The 27,917-nt window shown below is 37.1% G+C and overlaps 1 protein-coding gene across 2 annotated transcripts in view; it reads left to right on the top strand.

The window, feature by feature from the left end:
* The window catches only part of CEP135 (centrosomal protein 135), a 78,695-nt gene extending 51,069 nt beyond the window's left edge, over positions 1–27,626 (top strand). For both annotated transcript variants that reach the window (XM_032851244.1, XM_032851245.1), the window contains exons 16-26: positions 5,333–5,448; positions 5,719–5,873; positions 6,692–6,747; positions 7,503–7,671; positions 8,787–8,897; positions 9,201–9,386; positions 13,534–13,743; positions 14,811–15,013; positions 16,524–16,628; positions 19,166–19,278; positions 25,890–27,626. In XM_032851244.1, the coding sequence (XP_032707135.1) occupies positions 5,333–5,448; positions 5,719–5,873; positions 6,692–6,747; positions 7,503–7,671; positions 8,787–8,897; positions 9,201–9,386; positions 13,534–13,743; positions 14,811–15,013; positions 16,524–16,628; positions 19,166–19,268 (1,414 nt within the window). In that variant the 3' untranslated portion in view covers positions 19,269–19,278; positions 25,890–27,626. The remainder of the gene's footprint in view (positions 1–5,332; positions 5,449–5,718; positions 5,874–6,691; positions 6,748–7,502; positions 7,672–8,786; positions 8,898–9,200; positions 9,387–13,533; positions 13,744–14,810; positions 15,014–16,523; positions 16,629–19,165; positions 19,279–25,889) is intronic.
* The last annotated feature ends 291 nt before the right edge of the window (positions 27,627–27,917 follow it).

The raw sequence follows: 27,917 nt of genomic DNA, 5'->3' as shown, positions 1-27,917 counted from the left end.
AAAGGATACTCAACATCACTAATCATCAGGGAAAAGTAAATCAAAACCACAGTGAGATAAATCACCTCAGGCTAGTCAAAATGGCTAGAATCAAAAAGACAAAAAGTATTGATGAGGATGTGGAGAAGAAAGAATTCTCATGCACTGTTTGGTAGGTATGTAAATTGGTGCAGCCACTGTGGAAAACAGTATGGTGGGTTCTCAAAAAATTAAAAATAAATACCATATGATCCCAAAGGAAACTAAAGCACTAATTCAAAAGGATATATTCATTCTTATGTTTATTGCAATATTATTTACAATAACCAAGATAGGGAAGCAACCCAAGTGTCCATGGATAGATAAGTGGATAAAGAAAATACAGTTAAGGGGCGCCTGGGTGGCTCAGTGGGTTAAAGCCTCTGCCTTCAGCTCAGGTCATGGTCCCAGGGTCCTGGGATCAAGCCCCGCATCAGGCTCTCTGCATGGCAGGGAGCCTGCTTCCTCCTCTCTCTCTGTCTGCCTGTCTCTCTGCCTACTTGTGATCTCTATCTGTCAAATAAATAAATAAAATCTTTAACCAAAAAAAAATTTAAAAAAAAAAAAGAAAATACAGTTAAAAAAAAAAGATATGGTATATACATACACAATGGAATATTACCATGAAAAAGAATGAGATTTTGTCATTTTGTGACAACATGGATGGACCTAGTGGCTCTCATACAAAGTGACAAAAGGCCAACAGAGAAAGATAAATAAGTCACAGGAATGTAAAGTACAGCAGAGGGGATATAATCAGTAATATTATAATAACTTTGGTGACAGGTGGTAACTAGACCTATTGTCATTTTGTAATGTATAAAATGTCAAATCACAATGTTGTATACTTGGAACTGATATAATATTGTGTATCAGGTAGAAAAAAAGCAGGGCGCCTGAGTAGTTCAGCTGATTTAAGTATCTGTGTTTGGCTCAGGTCATGATCCCAGGAGCCGGGTATCAAGCCCCATGTTGGGCTTCTTGATCAACAGAAGGTCTGCTTCTCTGTCTCCCTCTACCTGACTTTCCCTCTGCTTATATGCTCGCTCGCTCTCCCTGTCTCTCTCTGTCAAACAAATAAATAAAATCCTTTAAAAAAAAAAAAAAGCTTACAGTATTCAAAACAGTGTGGTAACTGGAATAAAGGTAGACATAGAAATGGCCCGATTGAATAGAACTGAAAGTCCAGAAATAAATTCATGTATCTCTGGCCAACTGATTTCAACAAGGGTGCCAGGAGCATTCAATAGAGAAAGAATAGTTCATCGATAAATGGTGCCAGAATAGCTGGATATCCACATGCAAAAGAATGAAACTTGACCCATGCCTCACAGTAATTATAAAAAATAAACTCAAAATGGATTAGTGACCTAAATAGAAGAGCCAAAACCATAAAACTCTTAGAAAAAAACAGGAATAAATCTTTTTGACTTTGGGTTTGGCAATGGATTCTTAGATGGGACACCAATAAGAATGAGCAACAAAAGAAAAAGTAGGTAAATCAGACTTGCAACAAAATAAAAACTTTGTGCATCAAAGGACCTTACCAAAAAAGTAACAACTTGCAGAATGGGAGAAAATATTTTCAAATCTTATCTCTGATAAGGGTCTAGTGTTCAGAATATATAAAGAACTCTTATAACTGAACAAAAAAAGCCACAACCAGTCTTTTTTAAATGGGCAAATGACCTGGGGTTCCTGAGTAACTCAGTCATTAGTTAATCATCTGCCTTCAGCTCAGGTCATGAGAACCCCACATCCTGCTCTCTGCTTGGTGGGGAGCCTGCTTCTCCGTCTCCCTCTGCCTGCTGCTCCCCCTACGTGTGCGCTGTCTCTCGCGCACACACTCACTCTCTCTCTCTCCTTGTCAAATAAATAATTAATTTTAAAAAATAAAGATAAATGGACAAAGGGCTCAAATAGGCACTTCTCCACGAAGGTACGTAAATGACCAGCAAGCATATGAAAAGATGCTCTTTAGGAAAATCCAAATCAAAACCACAGTGAGGTACCACTTCACATCCCCTAGCATAGCTATAAATGAGGAAGAAAATACAAGTGTTGGCAAGGATGTAGAGAAACTAGAACTTTCATATTGCTGGTGCAAATGTAAAATAGTTCAGCCACTGTGGAAAAAATCTATCAGGTCTTCAAAAAGCTAAACACAGGCTCACCATATGACCCAGCAATTTTAGGTATATACCTGAAAGAATAAAAAGAGACCAGTGTATGTACACACATGTTCATAGCAGCACTATTCACAATAGCCAAAAGAAAGAAACAGCCCAAATGTCCATTAACAGATAGATAAACAAATTGTGATATATACATATGCTGCATTAGCCATAAAGAGAAAGGATATTCTGACACTTGCTACAACATAGATTAACCGTGAACACATCATACTAAGTGCAGTAAGCCAAATACAAAACAACAAATATTGTATGATTTTACTTATGTGAGGTGTCTAGTGTAGTCTGATTCAGAGAGACAGGAAGTTGTTTAGAGGTTACCAGGGAATGGGAAGAGAGGAAAAGGTTGAGTTATTGTTAACTGGGTACAGAGTTTATATTGGTGATAATGAAGAACCTTTGGATAGAGAGTAGTGATGGGTATACAGGATTGTGAATGTATTTAATGCCATGGATGTACATTTACAGATGGTTAAATTGGTAAATATTACGCAAATTAAAAAAACAAACAGGGATATCATTATTGTTTCTCTTTCCTCTAATACACCATTAAAAGTCCAAACTACCTCTGTTAGATGGAGCTTCAACTCCATTTTAGAACTTGAATACTTCTTATGAATAAGGACTCTTTAAGATGCTGTCTTTAAAATATGTTTCATCATGAAGGGAAGTAATTACTTTTGCCCCCTAAAGTGAAATCATGTATACCTGTATGTGACCTCTATGCAATGTAGTATAATGAAGGAATTTGAAGCTCAGTGAGATGGTCCTATCCAGCCACATGGCTGGTAAGTAGAGAACTAGAACTTCAATTTTAAGTTGTACTGCTTCACTGTCTTGTGGTAAGCCATCACTCCCTTTCCTGTGTTCATGACACTTTCAAAGCTAAGGAATTGGTTCATTTCTCCTAACAATATAGTTCTCAAATTTTCCTTTCCAAATACCATGATGAACAAATAATATGATAGTCACTCAACTATTTGTGCTTATGAACTTTATACCTCAGTTCTTTCATGAAACAGACATTTTTTTTTAAGATTTTTTTCATTTATTTGACAGAGATCTCAAGTAGACAGAGAGGAAGACAGAGAGAGAGGAGGAAGCAGGCTCCCTGCTGAGCAGAGAGCCCAAGACCCTGGGATCACAACCAAAGGCAGAGGCTTAACTCACTGAGCCACCCAGGTGCCCCAAGCAGACCTTTTTCTTAGCAGTATTTCTATGAGAAAAGTTATTTCTAGGATTAGTTATAGAATCTCTATTGTTTCCTTCCAATCTACACTAGAGTATGAAAAAGTAAAGCTATTTTTAGGACTCACCGTGGACCTACTTTGTGTACGATCAAGATGTTAGCCTGCCTTCCTGTATCTATCCTACTTTTATTAGGAATTAACCTTCCTTATGAACCTTAAATGTGAAGACATCTTCACATTTCTACTTAGGACTTCAAATACGGCCAACCACTTGGTGTCTTTCATAGGACACTGGGCCATTCCATTTTTGAACAGACATTTCCCCTTTCCATATAGAAGATATTGGTCTCCCTGAATTCTTCATAGAAGGCAATGTGGTGTGGTAGAATAATGTTGATATCAAGTTGGCCTACCTGGACTTACTTCTTTGTTTTAATAACTTTGTCACCTTGGACAAGTTATTAGTTATTTGTGTCTATAAAATGTGGATGATATTTCTAATTATGGAATTGTTCTAGGAATGAAAGAGCTAATGTTTATAAAGTATCAATACAATGAATATTAGCTTTCTTCTTTCTCTGCTTCCTGTGGTTATAACCCTCAGTGTAATAGCTACAGCTTTCAGGAACAGCTGAAGTACAGTGCAGTCACCTGGACCTCAGAGGTAATTTTTTGCAATAAAATTGCTTGAACCTAGAGTCCTTTTGACTTGATTCTGTTTGTGCAACCCGGAAGAAGACAGTCTCAGTTCAACCTTCCTCCCTGCCTCTGGGCCATTATTCACTTGCTGTCAGCACAGTCAGAGTCATGTCTTTCGTCTTTTCAGAATACCTCCGTATTGCCAATGAAACTTCATTTCTATCCAGATGTCCCACCTTACTTATGGCTTCAGAAATCCAAAAGTCCTGCCCATTCAGCAGTCCTAAACTGAGCCACCCTTGGTAGTTACTTCCCTGTCTTATCCTCTAAAAAGGAACATGTGGGAGTTCCCAATAAACAAATAAATAAATAAATAAATAGCCTGAGGTGAGAACCACTTCTTTCCCTCTGGGCAGGGTTGAGAACTCAAGGTCAGGGTTAAAAGCATCCCGGAACTAGATGACAGGAGAGCAGATTCTTGTAACTTCTGAAAAATAATCTCACTGATGAGTAAGTCATTCCTCTGAAATTGTCTGTATTTCTTCTGTAATGTTCTTTCTTTTGTTCCCTGAAATCAGTCTTTACTTTTAAATATTCATTGCACTGCAATAATGTCCACTTTGCCTGTTAACTGTGACCTCTAGTTGACTACCCACCAAAAAGTCAAAATAGAAAGTAAAATTAAAAGCTCGCGTGTCAGGATTTATGAATAATCCTTGGAAGTGCTTGGCAGTACTGTAAAAATGACTATACCTTTGCCTCCACTGTTGAAAATAGATTTTATAAGGGAAGTGTTAATATTAGGAAAGTGAAGAGGACTTTAAAACTACCAAGAAACCACTAGAAAAGAGTATACAATTAATTTGATTTATAGATTTTTATTATTTTTAGGAAATGGAACCATTTTGGAGAAGAAAGGTGGACAGCAAGAAATAATAATTAATATAATACCATTGATTAAACTGGAAGAGCTTTAAAATAAGAAATGAACTTTAAAAATAAGAATATACTTTAAGATCTCTCATTTTTTAAAAAAATTATTTCTGGGGCGCCTGGGTGGCTCAGTGGGTTAAAGCCTCTGCCTTCGGCTCGGGTCATGGTCCCAGGGTCCTGGGATCGAGCCCAGCATTGAGCTTTTTGCTCAGCAGGGAGCCTGATTCCCCCTCTCTCTCTGCCTGCCTCTCTGCCTACTTGTGATCTCTGTCTGTCAAATAAGTAAAAATCTTAAAAAAAAAAAATAAATTTTTTCTGCCAGAGATAATGCCGTTTGTTTTTTGTCCACTGGTTCTTTAGGATGGTAAATGAGCAGCTACAGCGGTCACTTGATGATTGTCAGCACCGGCTCTCCAAGAAAAGAGGTGAACTTGAATCAGCCCAAACACAAATTAACGTACTGGAGGAAAAAATAGGTAAATGTTTTTAAATTTTGTCTTTTTTTTTTTTTTTTAAGATTTTATTTATTTGACAGAGAGCACAAGCAGACGGAGCTGCAGGCAGCGGGAGAAGCAGACGACCCACTGAGCAGGGAGCCTGATGCAGGGGTTCAATCCCAGGACCTTGGGATCATGACCTAAGCAAAAGGCCAATGCTTAACCAACTGAGCCACCCAGACGCCCCTAAATTTTGCTATTGCTAAACCTAATTTACTTTGTCTAACAAACATTTCTCTCTGTTTGTAGGTAAACTACACCTTCAGATGACTTCGCAGAGTGAAGAGGCTCATGTAATGAAAAAGACCATTGGTGTTATTGATAAAGAAAAAGACTTTCTTCAGGAGACTGTAGATGAGAAGACAGAAAAGATTGCAAACTTGCAAGAAAACTTGGTTAACAAAGTATGTGACCGTTAAATACCTTTATCTGGCATCTCAACAGAAACAATTTCATTCTCTCAAATACACAGTTCTTACCTCCCATGTACAAGTTCCTAAGACCCAGAGCCATAGCTACTAATAGGCTTAAATTTTATTTCATGCCAATAATTTGGATCTGCAAAAATTCTATTTATAGGGACACCCAAGTGGCTCAGTCAGTTAAGCATTGGACTCTTGATTTTGGGTTAGGTCATGATCTCAGTGTTGTGAGATTGAGCCCTGTGTCGGGCTCCACACTGGTTATGGAACCTGCTTGATACTGTTTTTCTCCTTCTGTCCCTGCTCCCCAGCTCTCTGGGTGCATGCACTTTCTCTCTCAAAAAAAATTCTATTTATAGGGGTGCCTGGGTGGCTCAGTGGCTTAAAGTCTCTGCCTTCAGCTCAGGTCGTGATCCCAGGGCCCTGGGATCGAGCCCCATGTCTGGCTCTCTGCTCACCAGGGAGCCTGCTTCCCCATCTCTCTCTCTCTGTCTGCCTCTCTGCCCACTTGTGATCTCTGTCTGCCAAATAAATAAATGAATAAATCTTAAAAAAAAAAAATCCTATCTAGAGAATGTAATTTTATCAGATATGATTATAGCAAACTCAAAAAAACAATTGAGGTTCTTCGAGTGGGTAGAAACATGCCAATATGTGAAGTACAGTTGGGACATAGAAATATTTACTTTGAAGCTTCCTTTTATAGCATATTTTACATAAATGTGATAAATTATATAAATTCAAGTAAAGACATTTTTATATGAGTGTTTTAGAATCCTATATTTTCATAATTTCTGTAGGAAAAAGCTATTGCTCAGATGAAGAAGACAGTCTCAGAGTATGAATCTTCTATGGCGTAAGTAATCAATGAAATGGCATCCAGCTTTTTTTAGAAATTTTCAGTAAGTGCAGCTTTTGTCTTTAAGTAGCAGTTTGACGATAGGAAAATTTCCTTGTTCAGTTTTGCCGGTGACAGCATCTAAGTCTATTACGTGAACATGCCATCCTCTTGGATTTTCTCCCTTCCTCCATCATCAACATCTCAACAGTCAATGTCTGATTTATTATTCTTTTATGTACCTATTTGTCCTTTATTTCTACTATACTTAACTCTGTTCAGACCCTAATCATTAAAAGTTTTTTACTTTAGTAGCCAGTCTGGAATTTATTCTACATCAAAACCTATCTTGAACAGTTACAGAATTTGCATTTTATGTGTCATCTCTACTTAAGGCAAAAGTCACTAATGATTATTTTATATACCTTACACATTAAATAATAGTGGGGACTTAAATATTAGATAATATTTGCCAATTCACTCTATTTTGTTTTGCTCCTAATATTTGAAACCCTTCTATTTAAAAAGAAAAAAAAAGAAAGTCCTCTATTTTTACTTGACTTTGGAATTATAAATTTATTTTATGACTATTTCTAAATAATGATTGGTAGGGATCTAAAATATCTGCTTTACCTAATTTATCAGTGTCTTAATGCAGTATAGTTTCTTGTATTCTTAGTATACTTAATTCAGAGTACAACAGTTTTCTTTTAAATGATTTACAGTTTTCCAAAAAGCTTTCTTTATTATTTCCACATCCCTCGTGTTAACAGCCAGCTAAAGGAAACGTTGACTAATCGGGACCGAGAAATAAGCAGCCTCCGGCGCCAGCTTGATGCAGCTCACAAAGAACTCGATGAGGTCGGAAAATCTAAAGAAATATCTTTTAAGGAAAACAGAAGATTACAAGATGATCTGACTACAATGGCAAGAGAAAACCAGGTATGAGCACAGTGCATAAACTTTGATAGTTTTACAGCATATTCATTCTTTGCTAAATTTTAAAGTTCTAAATGTTTTTTCAAATTTAATGATATAGGGTGCCTGGGTGACTCGGTGGTTAAGCGTCTGCCTTGGGCTTCTGTCATGCCCCGTACCCGCTCCCTACTCAGGGGGAAGCCTGCTTCTCCCTCTCCTGCTTCTCCCTCTCCCACTCCCACTGCTTGTGTTCTCTCGCTGTCTTTCTCTCTGTCAAATAAATAAATAAAATCTTCGATTAAATAAATAAATAAATAAAATTTAATGATATAAATATCAGCAACATAAATAAATCTTTGAGGAGAATGGAATTTATGAGAGTATTTAAAAATGTGGTTTAGAATGCTGCTGTGTATCACAGGGTGTCTAATTGATGCAGCTGTGGTCTCCTTACCCTTTTGGTCTTTGTTACAGGGAATCCTAAAGCTGAGAGCATGGTATTCTCTGTGGCAGATACCATTGTCAGCCTCACTCCCAGCATCACTCTCAGCGAAGTGCTCAGCGAAGTACTGTATTTTAAAGACCCATGATAGATTTTAACTTTTCATACTTCCTGCCAGCAACTGAGAGATAAACCTATAAGTAAATTAATGAATATTTTAGAATGACAGATACTGAAAAGTATTGGTTTTGTTTGTGCTGGTTTATTAAAGGATTATACCAAGAAGATGAATATTTTTATATTTTAAATATTGTTTTAAATATTTTTAAATTTTTTAAAATATTTTAAATATTTTTATTTTGTTTTAAATATTTTAAATTTTTTAAAAATTACTTTTAGTATTTAGTATACAGCATATTGCCTATATATGAATTTTAAAAAATGTCAATCCTTGAGCATAGCTAGCTCCATAATATAAATGCCAGATACATGATCAAGCCTGCTATGGAAGATGGATGGTAATATTTGGTTAAAAAATCGAGGTCAGGAAAAACATATGAAAATAACTCTTAGAAACTGTTTTCCTTTTTCCTACTCTTATTCCCCAAATTCTAAAGGAGCTATTTGAATAGAAATAGAACTCATTAGGTGCCACATTCATTGTAGATTTATCTGTCTTCAATTTTCTGATTTATAGGAAATCTCACTGGAATTGGAAGCAGCAGTGCAAGAAAAAGAAGAAATGAAGAGTAGAGTTCATAATTACATAACTGAAGTCTCACGTTGGGAGAGCTTAATGGCTGCTAAGGTGAAAAAAACATTTAGGTTGGATTTAAAACTGATACCTAAAAAATATTTTCATGTGTATTTATTCTGTCTCCTCATTTGTATATTTATTTTTTCTGTCTCCTCTCTTAGATATTAAGATATGAGAGTGGAGACCTTGCCTACTGTATTTTTCTATTTCCCCACAGATCTTAATGTAGTATACTAATAGTGTACGCTTCCTAATTAAAACAAAAATCCCAATGTCTGTATATGTTTATGATATGAGTATTCCAGTGGATGACAATTACTAATTTAGAAATCATTTAATTGTGCTTAAAACCAGGAAAAAGAAAATCAAGATTTGTTAGATAGATTTCAGATGCTTCATAACCGTGCTGAAGACTGGGAGGTCAAAGCCCATCAAGCTGAGGGAGAAAGCAGCTCAGTTCGACTGGAACTTCTTTCTATTGACACAGAGAGGAGACACCTTCGAGAAAGGGTGGAGCTATTAGAAAAAGAAATTCAGGAGGTAATATATTCATTTATCTTGTGATGACATTATTTAGTAAAACAGTAACATTTGAAGATACTTTAATGAAGTGAAATTTAAGCATTGATTAAGTTCAATATAATCTTTTATCAATTCTGATCATTTGTGTAGGAGCCCCATTACTTTTTTTTAAATTGTAGTAAAATATGCATAACAACAAATTTACCATCTTAACCGGTTTTAAGAGTACAGTTCTTTGGCAATTAGTACATTCACATTGTTAGGCAACTGTCATGACCATCTCCAGAACTTTTTCATCTTCCCTGACTGAAACTCTGTACCCATTAAGCACTAACTCCCCATTCCTTATGCCCCACCTCTGCCCCCACCCCCTATTCTGCCCTCCCTTCCCATCTCAGCCCCTGGCAAGCATCCTCCTTTCTTTCTCTATGAATCTGGCTTCTCTTTGTACCTCATATAAGTGGAATCATACAATATTTGTCTTTCTGCAACTGGCTTATTTCACTTAGACTTAAGGTTCAGTTAACCTCAAGGTTCACGTACGTTGTAGCATGTATCCAAATTTCATTTCTTTTTAAGGCTGAATAATATGCCATTGTGTATATACCTCACATTTTCTTTATCCATTCATCGGTCATTGGACGTTTCATTTGTTTTCCTCTGTGGCCGCCAGGAATAATGCTGCCTTGAACGTGAATGTACAGTAAAGTAAAGTCCTTGCTTTCAGTTCTTTAGGATATACCTGGCAGTCAAATTGCTGAATCATGGTAATTTTTATGTTTGATTTTTTTCAGGAATTGCCATACTTTTTTCCTTAAGGAAAACTATAACAAACATAAAAATATGAAAGTGGCTTTGGAATTTGGTAATGGATATAGGCCGAAGGAATTTTCAGGTGCTTGATCGGAAAAGCCCAGATTGCTTTGAAAAACTTGTTGGTAGAAAGATTCATGTTAGAGGGGATTCTAGTAAGGGCTCAGAAAAAAGAAAGACAAGCTATTGACACAACTTCTGTCATTTACAAAATACATAAATTTTCAAGAACAGAATTTTTCCAGAAATCTTAATGTTTCTTCTAGTGAGATCGTAGATGAGATCATGTTATTGGACACTGAAAGAAAGGTGATCCTTGTTATAAAATGGCAGAGAACTTGGCTTAATTAATTATGGTCTACTCTTGGGAGGAAAGTAGAACTTTTTTTTCTTTTAGGTTTTTTTTTTTTTTTTTGAGCACAAGCAGGGGAGAAGCAGATATACACATTGTATATATATGTGTGTACACTAACACACACACAATGAAATATTACTCAACCATAAAAAAGAACGAATCTTTTCATTCTTGCTGTTTACAACAACATGGATGGATCTAAAGGGTATAATGCTAAGCAAAATGAGAAAGAAAAATACCATATGATTTCACTCAAATGTGGAATTTAAAAAATAAAACAAATGAACAAAGACAAAAGAGACAAACCAAGAAACAGACTCTTAACTCTAGAGAACAAACTGATGGTCACCAGAGGGGAGGTGGGGGGTGCTGTGAAACAGGTGAAGGGGATTTAGAGTACACTTACCATGATGAGCACTGAGTGATATACAGAAGTGTTGGGTTACTATATTGTACATCTGAAACTAATAAAACACTGAATGTTAAGTATACTAGACTTAAAATTCAGGGGGAAAAGGAACCAGGTCTTGATGATTTGGAAAATTCATAGCCTATCCAGACAGTATGCTTTGGAGATAGGACCAAGTGTGGCTCCACAGTCTCTTTGTGAACAGATTAGGTATGTGACTCATGTAGCCAGTCAGTCATCTCAGTAGGAATACTGCCAGCTTGTACTGACAGGGACAAAAACAAGGTGAAATGAAGGAAGGCTTTTGAACATCTGGGATCCTACCCAGCAGAAAATAGGCTGGTAGAGTTACTTAGCTACAAATATGTGTTCTCCCTAGAGAAAAATGAAGAATGTCTCTGGAGGCAGCTCAGGACCAGCCTGGCTGCCAAGAGCAGCTCAAGGCTGGTGGTACTGCGATTGTCACCACAGCTCCAGGGGATGTTACCTCCTTGGTTCCAGAGTGCAGGGCCACTGACCCTGAGGGCCAAGAGGATGGGGCTATAGCTGAGGGTCAAAAAGGTGGGGCCACTCTAGCAGGCCCAGAAGACAGACCACTGGGCACAGATAATTATTCTTAGGCCTTAAAACCGAATGGAATTTCCCTTGCTTGGTTGCAAACTTACTTTGGACTAGTAACCCTTTCATTCCTTCTATTTTCTCCCATTCAGGGTGGGCATGTCTAGTCTCTGTTTCGCTATTGTCTTTGGAAGCAAGTAACTTGTTTACTAGTGTCACAGATCTCAGGAGGGAGAGTAGTTTGGCGCCTGGATGGACCATACCCAGAATCTTACCCATATCTGATTTAGATGATGCTTAAATGAGACTTTGGACTTAGAATTGATGCTGGAGTGTTGGGATGGAGTGAATGTATTTGCACAAAGGAAGGACAAGAGCTTGGGGGAGATAAAGGGTGGATAGAATTAGGAGCCTTAAGTTATGTTGAAATCCTATACCCCAGCACCTGTGAATATGACCTTATTTGGAAATAGGGTTTTTGCATGTATGATCAGGGTAAGATGAGATCATACTGGGCTAGGGCAGGCCATAATCCAGTGACTGGTGACCTTTGTAAGAGAAATCCGGAGCAGAAGATATAAGGGAAAACACCAGATGAAGACAGAGGCAGAGACTGGAGCGAAGTGTCCACAAGGCAAGAACATTAAGGACTACTGGCAGCCACCAGCAGGTGGGAGGGAGGCATGGAGTAGATTCTCTCTCAGAACCTGCAGAAGCAGCCAGCTCTGCTGACGGCTAGATTTCAGACTTGTAACCTTCCGAATTGTGACAAGAAATTTCTGTTGTTTTAAACCACCCAGTAATTTACAGTGATTGGTGACAGCAGGGCTAGGAACTACCCTGTCTCTCTGAGTTTTTCTATTAAGAATATAATAACTGAAGGAAAGCTTTCAACCTTCAGAAAAATGCTCAGAAGAAACTATTTTTTAATTTTTTTGTTCTATGTCATTGTTCATGTTTTTATGTGGTATATAAAACTGACTTTTACATATTTATATTTCATTTTGGGGAACTTTGATTTTAAATTCATTAACTTGGAAAATCCAAATATTTACTTTTCTCCAATTACTGGAATTTATTAAATCTTCACAGCACAGTTAGATTTTTAATGTCAGTTTCTTTTCTTAGTAGCTATTAAAATAATTTTATTTTTCAACTATGGAATTCTTATTAAAGTCTAGAGTAGAGTTTATATCAATTTGTATTTATCACTCAATTTAAATTGAGAAACTTAAAATGTAGACTATTCTAGAAAAAGATCTATATCAGTATTTCAAACTTTATAATTTCAGTTATTAAAATCTTATAAACTTGTGTATTACTGTTAGGTTGAATTAAATTTAAATAAGACTTCAGGTATTTCGTTTTAAAGCAAACTCCAGGGCGCCTGGGTGGCTCAGTGGGTTAAGCCGCTGCCTTCGGCTCAGGTCATGATCTCAGGGTCCTGGGATCGAGTCCCGCATCGGGCTCTCTGCTCAACAGGAAGCCTGCTTCCCTTCCTCTCTCTCTGCCTGCCTCTCTGCCTACTTGTGATCTCTGTCTGTCAAATAAATAAATAAAATCTTTAAAAAAAAAAAAATAAGCAAACTCCATTTTGAAATTTAAAATTTAAAGACATCTGAGAAGTGAGAAGTATATATGTTACTTTTTCTTGTAAGGGTGTTGTAACAATTTATAAAGATAAAATTATAAAGATAAAAAAAAAGATAAAAATTTATAAAGATAAAGATAAAATTAACCTAACTTCAAAGATCCCTCTTGTTCACCCTAAAACAATAATTTTCATCTTTGCATCTTCCAAATATATACATGAGGTACTTAGGTACTGTGATTAATAAGTACATACAATTCATTTGGTTAAGCATTAAATAGCCCATCTTTAAATAGCAGACAGCTTCCTGAGAGTATGTTAAAATATGCAAAAATTGGCTCTTATGTTTCCATAAAGGGGGGTCACGGCTGCACAGACTCAAGCCTTTAAAATTATTGGGTTATTTTAACTTTTTACCAGTTTCTTTTTCTACTTTCAGCACATAAATGCACACCATGCTTATGAATCTCAGATCTCATCAATGGCCAAAGCCATGTCCAGATTAGAAGAAGAGCTGAGACATCAGGAAGATGCAAAAGCAGCAGTGTTGAATGATTTGTCGTCTCTCAGAGAACTTTGCATTAAGCTTGATTCAGGCAAAGACATTATGACCCAACAACTGAATTCCAAAAGCCTGGAGTTAGAGAGGGTAAGATCTTAAAAGATACTGTTTTGTAGCACATTATTTTATTGGGCCCTCCTCTCACTGTTTTACTTCATCAGGCACTGCCCAATATATTTGTTCCCCTTAAAGGAATTACATTTGACTACGGGATTCTGACAACTAGATTCTTTGCCAGGATTTTTCTGGCAAACATGGTGATGAAATTAGGTGCTCTCCATTTTGGAGTAGATGGGTGTTTAGGAAAATAGGAGTCTTCTTATTACAGAATAGGAGTATATCCCAGTACATTTCTTCTCTCTGTTTGAAGGTAAGATTTAAATGAAGGATTGAGCAATTCATTGCTTCCTAAATGGAGTAGTTTTTTCTGATAAAATTCCCAAGACATTTAGGGGTGTCTGGATGGGCTCAGTTGGTTAAGTGACTGCCTTCGGCTCAAGTCATGATCTCCAAGTCCTGGAACTGAGCCCTCAAGTTGGGTTCCTGCTCAGTGGCGAGTCTGCTTTTTCCTCTTCCATTGCCCTCACCTCCTCATACACACAAGTGTGTGTATTCTCTCTCTCTCTCAAATAAATAAATAAGATCTTTAAAAAAAAATCCCAAGGTATTTAAGTCTTAATTTTAAAAGTTTTGTTAGCTGGAACTTCCCATTCTCAAACTGAAGCAATACTTTAAACAACCCAGCATGTTTCTGATTTTCATAAATTTAGTAGTATCTTTATTTTCGGGTACTGAGAAGCTCCAATGCTGACTCGACTGTGTAGTCAGAGTATACATAATAGATCAGAAGGGCTTCCTTGCTGATAAGATTGGCCACATTATAGGATTTTTATGTTAATGACCCTCTCTTGACAAGGTAGTGTGAGTAAAAACGATTTGAGGGCTGGAATAGGTCTTGTAGCAAATAAGCCCTTACTGAAAATAGCAAAAATTATCTTGAAAATAAGATGATTTTCTTACACTGAAAAAAAAGTGGTTCAAAATCTTTAAGTGGTACCCAAAATAAACAACTGATGGGTGTATAGCTCTGCAAATAATTTTTCAGAGTAAACCTAAAATTGTACTGAAGTAGTCTTCATTTGTTTTCCCTGTAGGTTTTGGCGGAATTAGAAAATGTGAAATCAGAAGCAGAACTATTAAAAAAACAACTGTCAAGTGAGAGACATACAATTAAAAACCTTGAATCATTGTTGGCTACAAATAGAGATAAGGAATTTCATTCTCATTTAACATCCCATGAGAAGGATACAGAAATTCAGCTGCTTAAAGAGAAGTTAACCCTTTCAGAAAGCAAATTGTAAGTGGCATAAATCAACCTATATAAAGAAAACAGCTTGTCAAAAATAATTTTTCAGTTTTTGGTGGGAGAGGGGGATGGGAGCATGTAAGGCGGTATAAAACCAAAATATCTTACTTACATGATGGCTGCTTTAGGGAATTCAGGGGTTTAGTTCAGGAGAAACATTGTGTTTGGAAATGTAGATTTGTCTGTCTTCACCAGAGATGGTACCCATGGAAGGGAATGAGTGAACTCGAGAAAAATTTCTAAATTTGAGGCACAAAGAGGAGTCAGTAAAGGAGAAAGCGTTGCAAGATGGGGAGAACCATCTCTCTTGCTGTGGACTAGGAAAAGATTTCAAAAAGGCTGTGTGTTACCACCTTTTTGGAGATTGATGATAGTGTCTTTTAGATGGTCAGGTTTGGACATGCTTGATGGAAGAGGGGAAGAAACCCAGAGTGGATAGTACAAGCAGAACAGTTTTAAAAGGAGTTAGAAGTATTTTCTCTTTCGGGAGAAAGAGTGGCTCAGTCAGTTGAGTGTGGCCCAGGTCATGATCCCAGGGTCCTGGGATTGAGTCCCATGTCAGGCTCTCTGTTCGGCCGTGACCCTGCTTCTCCCTCCGCCAGCTGCTCTGCCTGCTTGTGCTTTTTCTCTGTCAAATAAATAAATAAAATCTTCTTTTAAAAAAGGAAAAGAGGGGCGCCTGGGTGGCTCGGTGGGTTAAAGCCTCTGCCTTCGGCTCAGGTCATGGTCTCAGAGGCCTGGGATTGAGCCCCGCATCATGCTCTCTGCTCAGCAGGGAGCCTGCTTCCTCCTCTCTCTCTCTCTGCCTGCATCTCTGCCTACATGTGATTTCTGTCTGTCAAACAAATGAATAAAACCTTAAAAAAAAAAAAAAAGGAAAAAAATATTTATCTTTCTGAGGCAGGAGTCTAGAAAGAGTCAACAAAGATGCTTTGCATCTTGATGTTATAATTCATGTCTTGTTCAAATTTGTATTTCCACCATTGCTGCAGTGCCCAGCACATACTGGAAGCTCAGTTTAAATGTTTGTTAAAGGGAAGCCTGGGTGGCTCAGTCGTTAAGGATCTGTCTCTGGCTCAAGTCATGATCCCAGGGTCCTGGGATCGAGCCCCACATTGAGCCCCACATCAAGCCCTGCATCGGGCTCCCTGCTCAGTGGGAATCCTGCTTCTCCCTCTCCCACTACCCCTGCTTGTGTCTCTCTCTTGCTGTGTCTCTCTCTGTCAAATAAATAAAATCTTTTTCTAAAAAAAAGTTTATTAAATAAGTAAGATGAATGAATGAATGAAAACGAAAACTTAGTAATAGAAGCTCCTGAAGGAAAAGAAAAGCTTAGGAAGTTGAGAAAATTTGTGTTAAAAAATCTTGTTCTTTTCTTTTTTTGTTCTTAAGTATCACCTCTTTTGTATTTATTAATAACAAAAACAAAAATCCATAGCACTTGACTAAAAAACAACACATTTGTTATTTATATCTTTGATTTTTAAAATTTGTTTTTAAGAACTAGTCAAGGCCGGGAAAACACCATGCTTCGGGCTAAAGTGACACAATTACAAACCGATCACGATGCTCTGAAAAGGCAGATTTCAACTGAAAGATACGAACGGTAAGAAAAAATTCTTAGCACTGAGCAGTATTTTTATTTATTCCCTGTCCTATTTCAAAAAGGATTTAATATGGCTTAAAAATAGATAACTTCCTTTTAGTATTCATACAAAATAAATTTCTTCTGCTATTTATTCCTAGAAAGGCATCGTGTTGTAGCAGATAATATCCTTACGGTAAATAAAGTAGCAAGTATTGTCTCAATGTTCTCTATAGGATTTCTCAGGGCAAAGTTAGGGCATTATTTGAAAGAGTATAGATAGGGAATCAGCAAGCTAGTAAAGATTCTACAAGAACCCAGACAATATGGTCCAATAGGAATCTCTAAATATAGGTCATCACAAGAGTGATGATGATCATAAGAACAATGGATAAGGGATGCTTGGGTGGTTCAGTCCATTTAGTGTCTGCCTTCAGCTCAGGTCATGATCCCAGGGTCCTGGGATTGAGCCCCACATTGGGCTCCATGCTCAGCAGGGAGTCAGCTTCTTGCTCTGCCTGCTGCTCCCCCTGCTGTGTTCTTTCTCTCGCTCCCTGACAAATAAGTAAATAAAATCTTTAAAAAAAAAAAAAAAAAAAAAGAACAATTGATAAATATGTGCCAGATACCATATACCAATAGTCTATTATTATGCCTATATTAGAGGAAACCAAAGTCACACAAATAGTAAACGGTGGAGCCAAAACTAAAATCAAGGTAGATCTGGTACACCTGAAACTAACATAGGTATGTTAATTGTACTTGAATTTAAAAAAAAAAAAAAAAATTTAATGGGGCGCCTAGTTGGCTCTGTTAGTTAAGCATCTGACTCTTGATCTCAGCTCAGATCTTGATCTCAGTGTTATGAGTTCAAGCCCTGCACTGGGCTCCATACTGAGCGTGGAGACTACTTTAATTAATTAATCTTACAGTTAATTAATTAAAATGAAAGAAAGGCAGATCCAATTTTATATCCTATGCTCTTATAAACAATATATTCCCTATAGCTTAGTAATTTTCGTACTCACTTATATTTCAGTTCCTTTGCTTTGTTACGTTGAAAACTTGAATCCCCAAATGTTACAAAGAGACACCTGCTTTCACAGCTAAAATCAAAATCTAATTTGAGAATCACTTGTCAAGTTACCTTTCTTCTGTTACTCTTTCTTGGTATGTTAATACCATAGACATCAACATTCCTGAGATTTCTTTCTCAAATAGTTGGTTATATTGCTTATCAGGTCAATTTTTTGAGTTCTCTTATTATCCATTGGCATCAGAACTTTGAGTGAGGTGCTCTTTGGAGTATAGACAAAATTTGCTAGGAAATCAATATTTATGATTTCAAAGAGAAATGAAGTCTGAGAAATGAAGAAATGCATCAGTGTCATAAAAGCAATGTTACTAATTTCTTGTAATTGGCAAAATATAGTCTCTTTTTTTTTTTTTAAGATTTTATTTATTTATTTATTTGACAGACAGAGATCACAAGAAGGCACAGAGGCAGGCAGAGAGAGAGAGGAAGGGAAGCAGGCTCCCCACTGAGCAGAGAGCCCGACGCGGGGCTCGATCCCAGGACCCTGGGATCGTGACCTGAGCGGATCCACTTTAACCCACTGAGCCACCCAGGCGCCCCAAGATGTAGTTTCTTAATGTGCTAAACTGTACATGCATGATGATTTCCATTTCCTAATGATAATTCTCTTAAAATCAAGGGCCCTAAATCAAGCCCTCTTTTGCCTAGGGTTATAAGACCCCATTAATTCTTCTTTTTCCGTTGCCCCTAGTCCTCAAAGAAACCTTGGCTGGCATGACCATGTCTCTTTTTCCTTACCATCCAACTAGATTATACATTTGTACACCGCCCCAAGGAACACTATTGGTTCTTGAGGGAAGAGAGAGTGGGACAAAAAAACTTTAAGTATTACAATGGTTTATAGCCCTGTAAAGGGGACTCAGTACATAAATAGTGTATCTACATGTTAAAATTTCATGGGGAGAGGTAGAAAATTTGGGGGGAGGGAATATCTTAAAAAGTTTCTTTAGGGGGTTAATAATGAAAAAAAGTTTGTGAAACACCCAACTAGGTAGAAATCCTGGATACTGAAGATATCTGATAAGGCAGAAAGTCTAGGCCAGAGATTGAATAGTGCACAAAAGAGGTAGCCACACAGTTACCATGCTTTGTGGGGCTGACTTGGACTCTAGCATAACAGAGAAAATAGTGATTTCACTTCTGATATTTGGGAGTTGTTAGGAAGGAGGAGGCTAGGTTTATGTGCAAGAGGAGGTGGGAAAGGACGGGAGGAGAGAGGAGGGAACCAGCCACCTTTGAAAACCTCTATTCAGTGAGGCTTTGAACAGTCTCTTATGATACATATTACTGTAATTGAAATCTTTTATTCACTACTTAAGATTATATAAGGATGCAGGATTTAAATTTAACAGAAATACTCATTAATTAATTCAGAAGTTATTTAGTCACCCAGTAACAATAACAGCAGCTTCTTTTGTATTCCACTTTCTGGTATAATCTCTTACTTGTTCTTTACTGACAGAGAACGAGCAATCCAGGAGATGCGTCGCCATGGTCTTCCCACGCCACCCCTTTGTTCTACTTTAAAGTCTCCTTTACATTCTCCTGAACATATAAACTGTTAATTACCAGAAGGTATGTATATAACACCAAGGAGAGGCAAAACTAATCTGTACTTATGAACATTCAGGAAGTAGTTTTCAGCTTCGGGGAAGGGAAAATTGCGTATAGCGGTGGTCAGGGGAACTTTCTGAAGTAAAGGAATGTTCTGTGTTTTGGTGGTGGTTACGTGCGTATATGATTGTAAAAATTCAGTGACCTGAACAGTAGCAGTTCATGCATTTTATTGTATGTAAATTGTACCTTATTTAAAAAAAAGAAGACATCCACAATAGAAAACTAAATGACAGTATGAGATATCACATGGTAATATTGGATGAAGTGCCAAATTCAAGGTACAGATAATAGGTGGTAAAATTGTAGACGAAGATGTACAAATAGGAATGCACATGGTGGGGCGCCTGGGTGGCTCAGTGGGTTAAGCCTCTGCCTTTGGCTCAGGTCATGATCTCGGGGTCCTGGGATCGAGCCCCACATCCAGCTGTCTGCTCAGCGGGGAGCCTGCTTCCCCCTCTCTCTCTGCCTGCCTCTCTGCCTACTTGTGATCTCTCTCTGTGTGTCAAATAAATAAATAAAATCTTAAAAAAATAAAAATAAAGTTAAAAAAAAAAAGGAATGCACGTGGCACAGTAGCCTCAATCTGACAGGATTGACAGGTTGTTGGGAGGTGATGAGGGAAGAAGGCATGGAAGGTAGAGTGGGGCATACAGGATATATTGAATGTGAGGCAAAATTAGAGATTGTATGTAGTCTTGGTTCTGTGAGTCAGGGGGAGCCATTGAAGGTCCTTCTGTGTATAGGATGAATACAAGGGAGGGATTAAGATGAAACACTGTTCGGGGCACCCGGGTGGCTCAGTGGGTTAAGCGGCTCCTTCAGCTCAGGTCATGATCTCAGGGTCCTGGGTTCGAGCCCCACATCCATCTGTCTGCTCAGCAGAGAGCCTGCTTCTCCCTATTCCTCTGCCTGCCACTTTGCGTACTTGTGCTCTCTCTCTCTGTCAAATAAATAAAATCTTTAAGCGCGCGCGCACACACACACACACACACACACACTGCAGTCTTTAAAAAAAAAAAAAACTTCCTGGTGGATCAACTTCATAACTATATTTGGGCCATATTGAGGAGGGTGAAAATCGGAGGCAGGAAGACCAGAAAGAAGTTTGAAATGAAGAATATACTCAGTTAAGGATCTGTATAATACTACTGAAAGCTGGGACAGATTTTTAAAAACAAATTGTAATATATACAGAAAAGTACCATATTCTCGTATACAGCTCAGTGAGTTTTTACAAATAGAACACACCTATGTATAACCTACACCCAGATCAAGAAACAAAAGCTGTCTCTCTCGGGCTGTCTCCTGGTTGTAAGCCCTGCTCCAGAAATAACTGTCCCAACTATTAAAAATGGAGATTTCTTTTGCCTGTTTTTGGACATTTTTTAAATGAAATCATACATTTCTGACTGACCTTTCTTCCACAGTATATTTGTGAGATTCGTTCATACTGTTGTACGTACTTGCAGACTGTTTGGTCTTGCTACTGCATTGCGTGTACTCCTTCCATTGTTGATGGGCCTTTGGTCATCTCCAGTTTGCGCTCTTACAGAGTTATGATGAACATTCTAGTACCTGTAGGTGGACAGACATGTGCATTTCCTTTGGGTATACTCTCAGGACTGAGGTTGGTGGGTCACTGGACATGCACATGTTCAAACTTAAGTAGCTACAGCAAAGTGGGTGTAAAGAGGTAGGATACGTTGGACAGAGGAAGGACCAAAGGGATATGCTGATTCACTGGAGAGGGAATGAATGGGAAAGAAGGCTGTCAGACCCAGCGCTTGAGAGGTAGGTGACTGTGAAAAATGCACGCTCCCTGACGGATATAGTAGAATCAGTCTTTTTAAAAAATATGTATTTCTTTGCCTTTTTAAATACAAGTATGTAGAAGATAATTAAGCATTTCCTCGATGACTCCGAATCCTCATTATAAACATTAATGCTTTAACATATTGATGCCCCCCAGGGCTTATTGGAATTTGTAGAACTTAGGTTTAAATGGTGCCTGATTGCTGTGCTTTCGCTTTTGTGTTTGTTTGTTTGTTTGATTAAAATGTGTATTTTCCTCTTTCACTTTGAAGACCACTTCTCAAAGCTCTGTGTTCTCAGAGCTTCAGAGCTGTTGTATTAATGAGTGTGATTAGATGGGGATGAAGCATCTCCTTGTAAAGCCTTGTAACAGTTGTGACACATGCATTTTCTCATACTAGATTCACAGCTGCATTTTAGACCAGGGATTGGTAACCTAAGGTCTGTGAGACAAGTGTACTCCACTGCTTATTTTTGTAAATTTAGCTTTATTGGAGCATAGGCACACCTGTTTACATACTGTGTTAAGACTGGCTTTTTTGTAGTGGCTGAACTGAGTAGTTGTGACAGAGACCCTGTGGCCCGCAAATCTAAAATATTTACTACCTGACCTTTCACATCCTGTGGACTCTGAAAAACACTGCTGTATACCTGTGAGATAGTAGAATGAAAAAAAACAAATAATTCTCAAGTTTTATGAAAATAAGTTTTACCTTATAGACCCCTAAAAAGGGTCTTGGGAGCTACCAGAGAACCTCAGATTCTACTTTAAGGATCACAGATAGAGAACATATTGGATTTCAGTCGTCTCTAAAGCTGTGATGTGTAGAAAACTTTTTTTGTTTTGTTTTAAAGATTTTTTATTTTTAAGTAATCTCTACACCCAACATGGGGCTCAAACTCACAACCCCGAGAGAAAGAGTCACCAGTTCCACCAACTGAGCCAGCCAAGCATCCCAAAGTTTTTAATTGTGGTAAAATATATATAACATGAACTTTGTCATCTTAACTGTTTTGAAAGTGTACAACTCAGCAGCATTGAATTCTCAATGTTGTACAGCCAAAACTGTACTGTTTCCACTATTTCCAAAACTTTTTTCATCACCCCAGACAGAAACTCTGTATCTATTAGATAATAACTCTCCAGTCACTTGACTTTACTTCCCCAGGCTCTGGAAATCTCTAATATCCTTTTCTGTCTCTATGAATTTGCCTATTCTGGATTTTCATCTAAGTGAAATCATACTGTATTTGCCCATTTGTGTTGTGCTTATTTCACTTAGGATCATGTTTTCAAGGTTCATCTATTTTGTAGCATGTGTTAGAACTCGATTCTTTTTTATTTTATTTTATTTATTTATTTTTTTAGATTTTATTCATTTATGATAGAGATAACGAGAGAAGGAACACAAGCAGGGGGAGCAGCAGGCAGAGGGAGAAGTAGGCTTCCCACTGAGCAGGGAGCCAGACATGGGGCTTGATCCCAGGATGCTGGGATCATGACCCAAGCCAAAGGCAGGCACTTAATGACTGAGCCATCCAGGCACTCCTTGATTCTTTTTTTTTTTAATTTCTTTTAAATTAACACATAATGTATTATTAGCCCCAGGGTACAGGTCTGTGAATCGCCAGGTTTACACACTTCACAGCACTCACCATAGCACATACCCTCCCCAATGTCCATAACCCCACCACCCTCTCCCTACCCACCCCCTGCCTCTGCAACTCTCAGCCCTTGATTCTTTTTAGTGGTTCAATAATATTCCTTTCTGTGCTTATGCCACATTTTGTTTATCCACTCTTCAGCTGATGGGTTTTCATCTCCTAGCTATTGTGAATAATGCTGCTACGAACACTGGTTTATAGTATCTGTTTTAGTCCTGTTTTCAAATCTTTTGGGAGTACCTAAGAAGAGAGTTTCTGGGTCATATGGTAATTCTGTGTTTAAATAATATATCCTCACTGAAAACATAAACTACGAAAATATAAAGGAAACCAAGATCACTTTTTTAAACATTTTTTTATTGTGACAAAATATGCATAACATCAAATATATCATTCTAACCATTTTGTTTTTTAAAGATTTATTTATTTATTTGACAGACAGAAATCACAAGGAGGCAGAGAGGCAGGCAGAAAGAGAGGAGGAAGCAGGCTCCCTGCTGAGCAGAGAGCCCAATTCGGGTCTCGATCCCAGGACCCTGGGATCATGACCTGAGCCGAAGGCAGAGGCTTTAACCCACTGAGCCACCCAGGTGCCCCTCATTCTAACCATTTTTAAGTATACATTTTTTTGGCAGTTAATACATTCACATTATTATGCAAAAATAATGTCCGCTCTCCATCTCCAGAACTTTTTTATCTTCTACTGGAACTCTACCCATTAAACACTAACTCCCCATCCCTCCCTCCCCTTAGCTCTTGGCAACCACCGTTACAAATTTCTGTCTCTCACATGAAAAAGTGCTCCACAACACTTGGCATCAGGAAAATAAAAATCAAAACCACAATGAGATACCACCTCACACCAGTCAGAATGGCTAAAATTAACAAGTCAGGAAATGACAGATGCTGGCGAGGATGCGGAGAAAGGGGAACCCTCCTACACTGTTGGTGGGAATGCAGGCTGGTGCAACCACTCTGGAAGACAGCATAGAGGTTCCTCAAAAGGTTAAAAATAGAACTACCCTATGACCCAGCAATTGCACTACTGAGTATTTACCCTAAAGATACAAACGTAATGATCTGAAGGGGCAGATGCACCTGAAGGTTTATAGCAGCAATGTCCACAATAGCCAAACTATGGTAAGAACCTAGATGTCCATCAACAGATGAATGATAAAGAAGATGTGGTATATCTTATATATGTGGATAAAGAAGATGTGGTATATATAATACAATGGAATACTATGCAGCCATCAAAAGAAGTGAAATCTTGCCATTCGCGATGACGTGGATGGAACTAGAGGTTATACTGAGCGAAATAAGTCAATCAGAGGAAGACAATTATCATATGATCTCCCTAATATGAGGAAGTTGAAAGGCAACGTGGGTGGCGGGGGGACGGTCCGGGAAGTAGGGAAGGAAAAATGAAACAAGATGGGATCGGGAGGGAGACAAACCATAAGAGACTCTTAATCTCACAGAACAAACTGAGGGTTGCTAGAGGGAGGGGGGTAGGGAGAGGGTGGTTGGGTTATGGACATTGGGGAACGTATGTGCTATGGTGAGTGCTGTGAAGTGTGTAAACCTGGCAATTCACAGACCTGTACCCCTGGGGCTGATAATACATTATATGTTAATAAAATTTTTCAAAAATAAAAAATTTTAAAAATAAAACAAATTTCTGTCTCTATGAATTTGACTACTCTATTTACCTCATGTAATTGGAATCATACAACATTTTTCCTTTCTGTGACTTACAGTGTTTTCAGGGTTTATCCAAGTTGTGTCAGAATTTCCTCCTTTTTTGAGGCTGAACAATATTCTCTTGTATGAATACACCACATTTTGTTTATCCATTCATGAGTTGATAGATACTTCAGTTGTTCCTGTCTTTTGACTGTTGTGAAAATGAACATACAAATCAAAATCAGTTTTAATCCTACAACCCAGAGAAATTAGCAATTAACATTTTGGTATATACTTCTTCTTGTATTCGATGTATAATAAATATACACACACGTTCACAGGCATACAATTCTAATAGAGATCTTACTTGAAATAGTTTTTATCCTGTTTTTTTGTTTTGTTTTGTTCTTTGGGGTTTTTCCCCTTAATAAATTGTTGAGAGCATCTACTCTTATCATAAAAAGTATTTTCAAAAGTGCCATTTTAAAATCATCTAACAGGGGTGCCTGGGTGGCTCAGTGGGTTAAAGCCTCTGCCTTCGGCTCAGGTCATGATCCCAGGGTCCTGGGATCGAGCCCCGCATCGGGCTCTCTGCTCAGCAGGGAGCCTGCTTCCTCCTCTCTCTCTGCCTGCCTCTCTGCCTACTTGTGATCTCTGTCAAATAAATAAATAAAATCTTTAAAAATAATGAAATAAAATAAAATAATCTAACAGGGGCCTGGGATCGAGCCCTGCATTGGGCTCCTTGCTCAGCGGAAAGCCTGCTTCTCCCTCTCACACTCCCCCTGCTTGTGTTCCCTCTCTCTCTGTTCGCTGTGTTTCTCTGTCAAATAAATAAATAAATAAAATCTTTAAATAAAATAAGATAAAATCATCTCACAGTCCGTCACATGGCTATTCCATTATTAGGTTACTTTCTCAGTGTTTCCATTATGGAATTTTTCATATTTTAGTGTGTGTGTTTTAATTGGGAGGGTGATTAGATAGCATATAAGGTTAAAATACTTGAAAAAATATTTAACTACCCATAATATGCTTTTTAAGACTCAGACAACACAATGTACAGTACTTGTATATTAACATAACCGTCATATTATTCCTTGTTTTGAGTGATTTTTCTCAATTAACATATGTTAATTGAGACATGCTATGTTTCTTTTTATTCTGTATTATTCATTTAGTCCTCATATACTTTGATGTACTCTAGTGGTTTGAGGGGAGTATCTTTTTGAAGTATAGAACAGTACTTCTGAGGTACTAATTAAAGCTTGATTATGGGCAAAGGCTTTATTAGAGACTACAATTTCAGTTAAAACTGAAAACAATCTCAGTTTTCTTTAAATGTTCTAAGTAATTTTGTTTGTTATTTTTCTCTTAACTCACCTTTCCTGTCCCCTCTTTTTCAGAATGATGGCTATCAATGAGTTACCTATATGGATTTTTTAAAGGACAGAACAGTAATGAAATATTTGAAATACTTGTTCCTGAAAATCATGAACATTGACACAAATTCTACCTCTGTCAACTTTTATTTAAATCAGTGGATATTTATGTAAAAAATTTGGTTTAAAAGAGCCATATCTATGTGTATATTTTTATATAAGTGACAGAACACAACATTAATAGTGCTAACTAATGTTCTATCTGTATTTATACTATTCCTTACCTAAATTACTCCTCAAAGTGTGTTGTTTATACTGTGAATATAATGTTCACATTATACTTTAATAATCTTTTTCATAATGAGCCATGATATGTATATGTAAATATTCTTACTGTACTTATTTTCAAAGTTTTTAGTTTTCATGCCTATGTTTATAAACCATATCTTTAATGCATTCACAGAGGATTATCAACTTTGATGCTGTGCTCTCTCACTTTTTTCTTCTAAATGTAAAATTGTTCACCAGTTTTTTGTCTGTCATCAAGGGTAATATATTCAGGTCTATTTTTACAATAGCAGAGGTCTTGATAAAATAATGATCACCATATATAATTTGTTACTACTAACTAGAAAAACTGATAGAAAAGATACATTTGTATATTACATACAATGTAATATTGTGGTTATCACATGGACTTTTCATATAACAAGTTCTATCAGAATCAAACGAAAAGCTGCATTCAGAATTTTGTAAGACAAAATGTAGAACAGAAATTTGGGACACTTTTTTGGTAAATAAAATTCCTCCCTGTATTAACTGAAAATCTCAGTTTAGAAGTATATGGAGTAAATACAGTATTTTGTTAAAATGCCAATATACATTCAGTAATAGCAGTTATTTGCTTCTAAACCTGTGTGTTTTAATTTATGAGTCTTGCAGAATAGTAGTAAACACTGAACTGTGGCTTGTTAAATAGAAAACAACTTTTTACAATTTTCAAAGTTGTAATTTTAAGGAATTTAGATATAAACATACATCAATAGAAGAACAGAAGTACAAAATAGAATATCAGATACAAAAACTAATCGTGTTTGAACCTTACACATTTGAAGAAAATTCTGTTCTCTGTAGATTTCATTATGATTGAAAAAGAACTTAAGAACTAACGTAGGAAACTAACATAGGAAAGTCGAAGAGCAGTTATTTATGATATGTTTTGTTTTCTCTCGTGGTTTACTGCAGTGGAGTTTGTGTGTGTGTTTGTGTGTACCTGTGGGTGGGCACTGTTGTTTTTCCAAAACTAATATGCCTTATATGTTCGGGTTATGCCCTTTGCAATAATCCACTATGTATTGGGTATGATGTGGTTTACTTTTCTACCATCTTTGTAATTGTATGTATTCTGCCTCCTTTGTGTGAATTCATGTATTATATAGAAAAATACAAGAGAAATGGGACTATTTGCAATGTCATGTGGAAAATCTTTTAATAAATATATGTAAATAAAAAATATCTGTCCCCACCTTTTCCCCCAAAGCAACAGCAAGACATATTGTGTTAATATTTTATTTTTAATGTTTTCTATAATTTAAAAATGTATAGCTCTAATTGTTATTTTCTTAACCATGTTACTACAATTTTTCTAACTTAGTTTTATCCTATAATACCAAATGTTCTGACCTTTTATAGATACTTTGTTTCAAGTAATTTTAAATTATGCTTGATATAGATTTTCCAATAAACTTTCCAGTCAATTTATTTTCTCTTTCTTATAAATAGTTTTTTCTTAAATTTTAGCAATATTCTTAATTCTAAAGTTAAGTACAATTAATTCAAATGAAACTTCGTCATGATAGGATATGGGGAAATCACAGTGCTTATGTGCCAGATATTTTTTTATTGACTTTGATTTATTTCTAGGTAGTTCAAATATAAGAAATGAAATCAAAGTTTGTTTGAAATCCATCTACAAAATGATTAAACAGGCTCTCCCCAGTTTTTAGAAGATTTGAGCACCTGACTTACTGTCGTTCTACCATTAGTTCGATC

The sequence above is a fragment of the Lontra canadensis genome, unplaced genomic scaffold, assembly GCF_010015895.1.
Source record: "Lontra canadensis isolate GAN:19392208 unplaced genomic scaffold, GSC_riverotter_1.0 scaffold1, whole genome shotgun sequence".
NCBI lineage: Eukaryota > Metazoa > Chordata > Mammalia > Carnivora > Mustelidae > Lontra > Lontra canadensis.
Note: the sequence above shows the minus strand (reverse complement) of the source record. Positions and strands in the feature narration are given on the sequence as shown.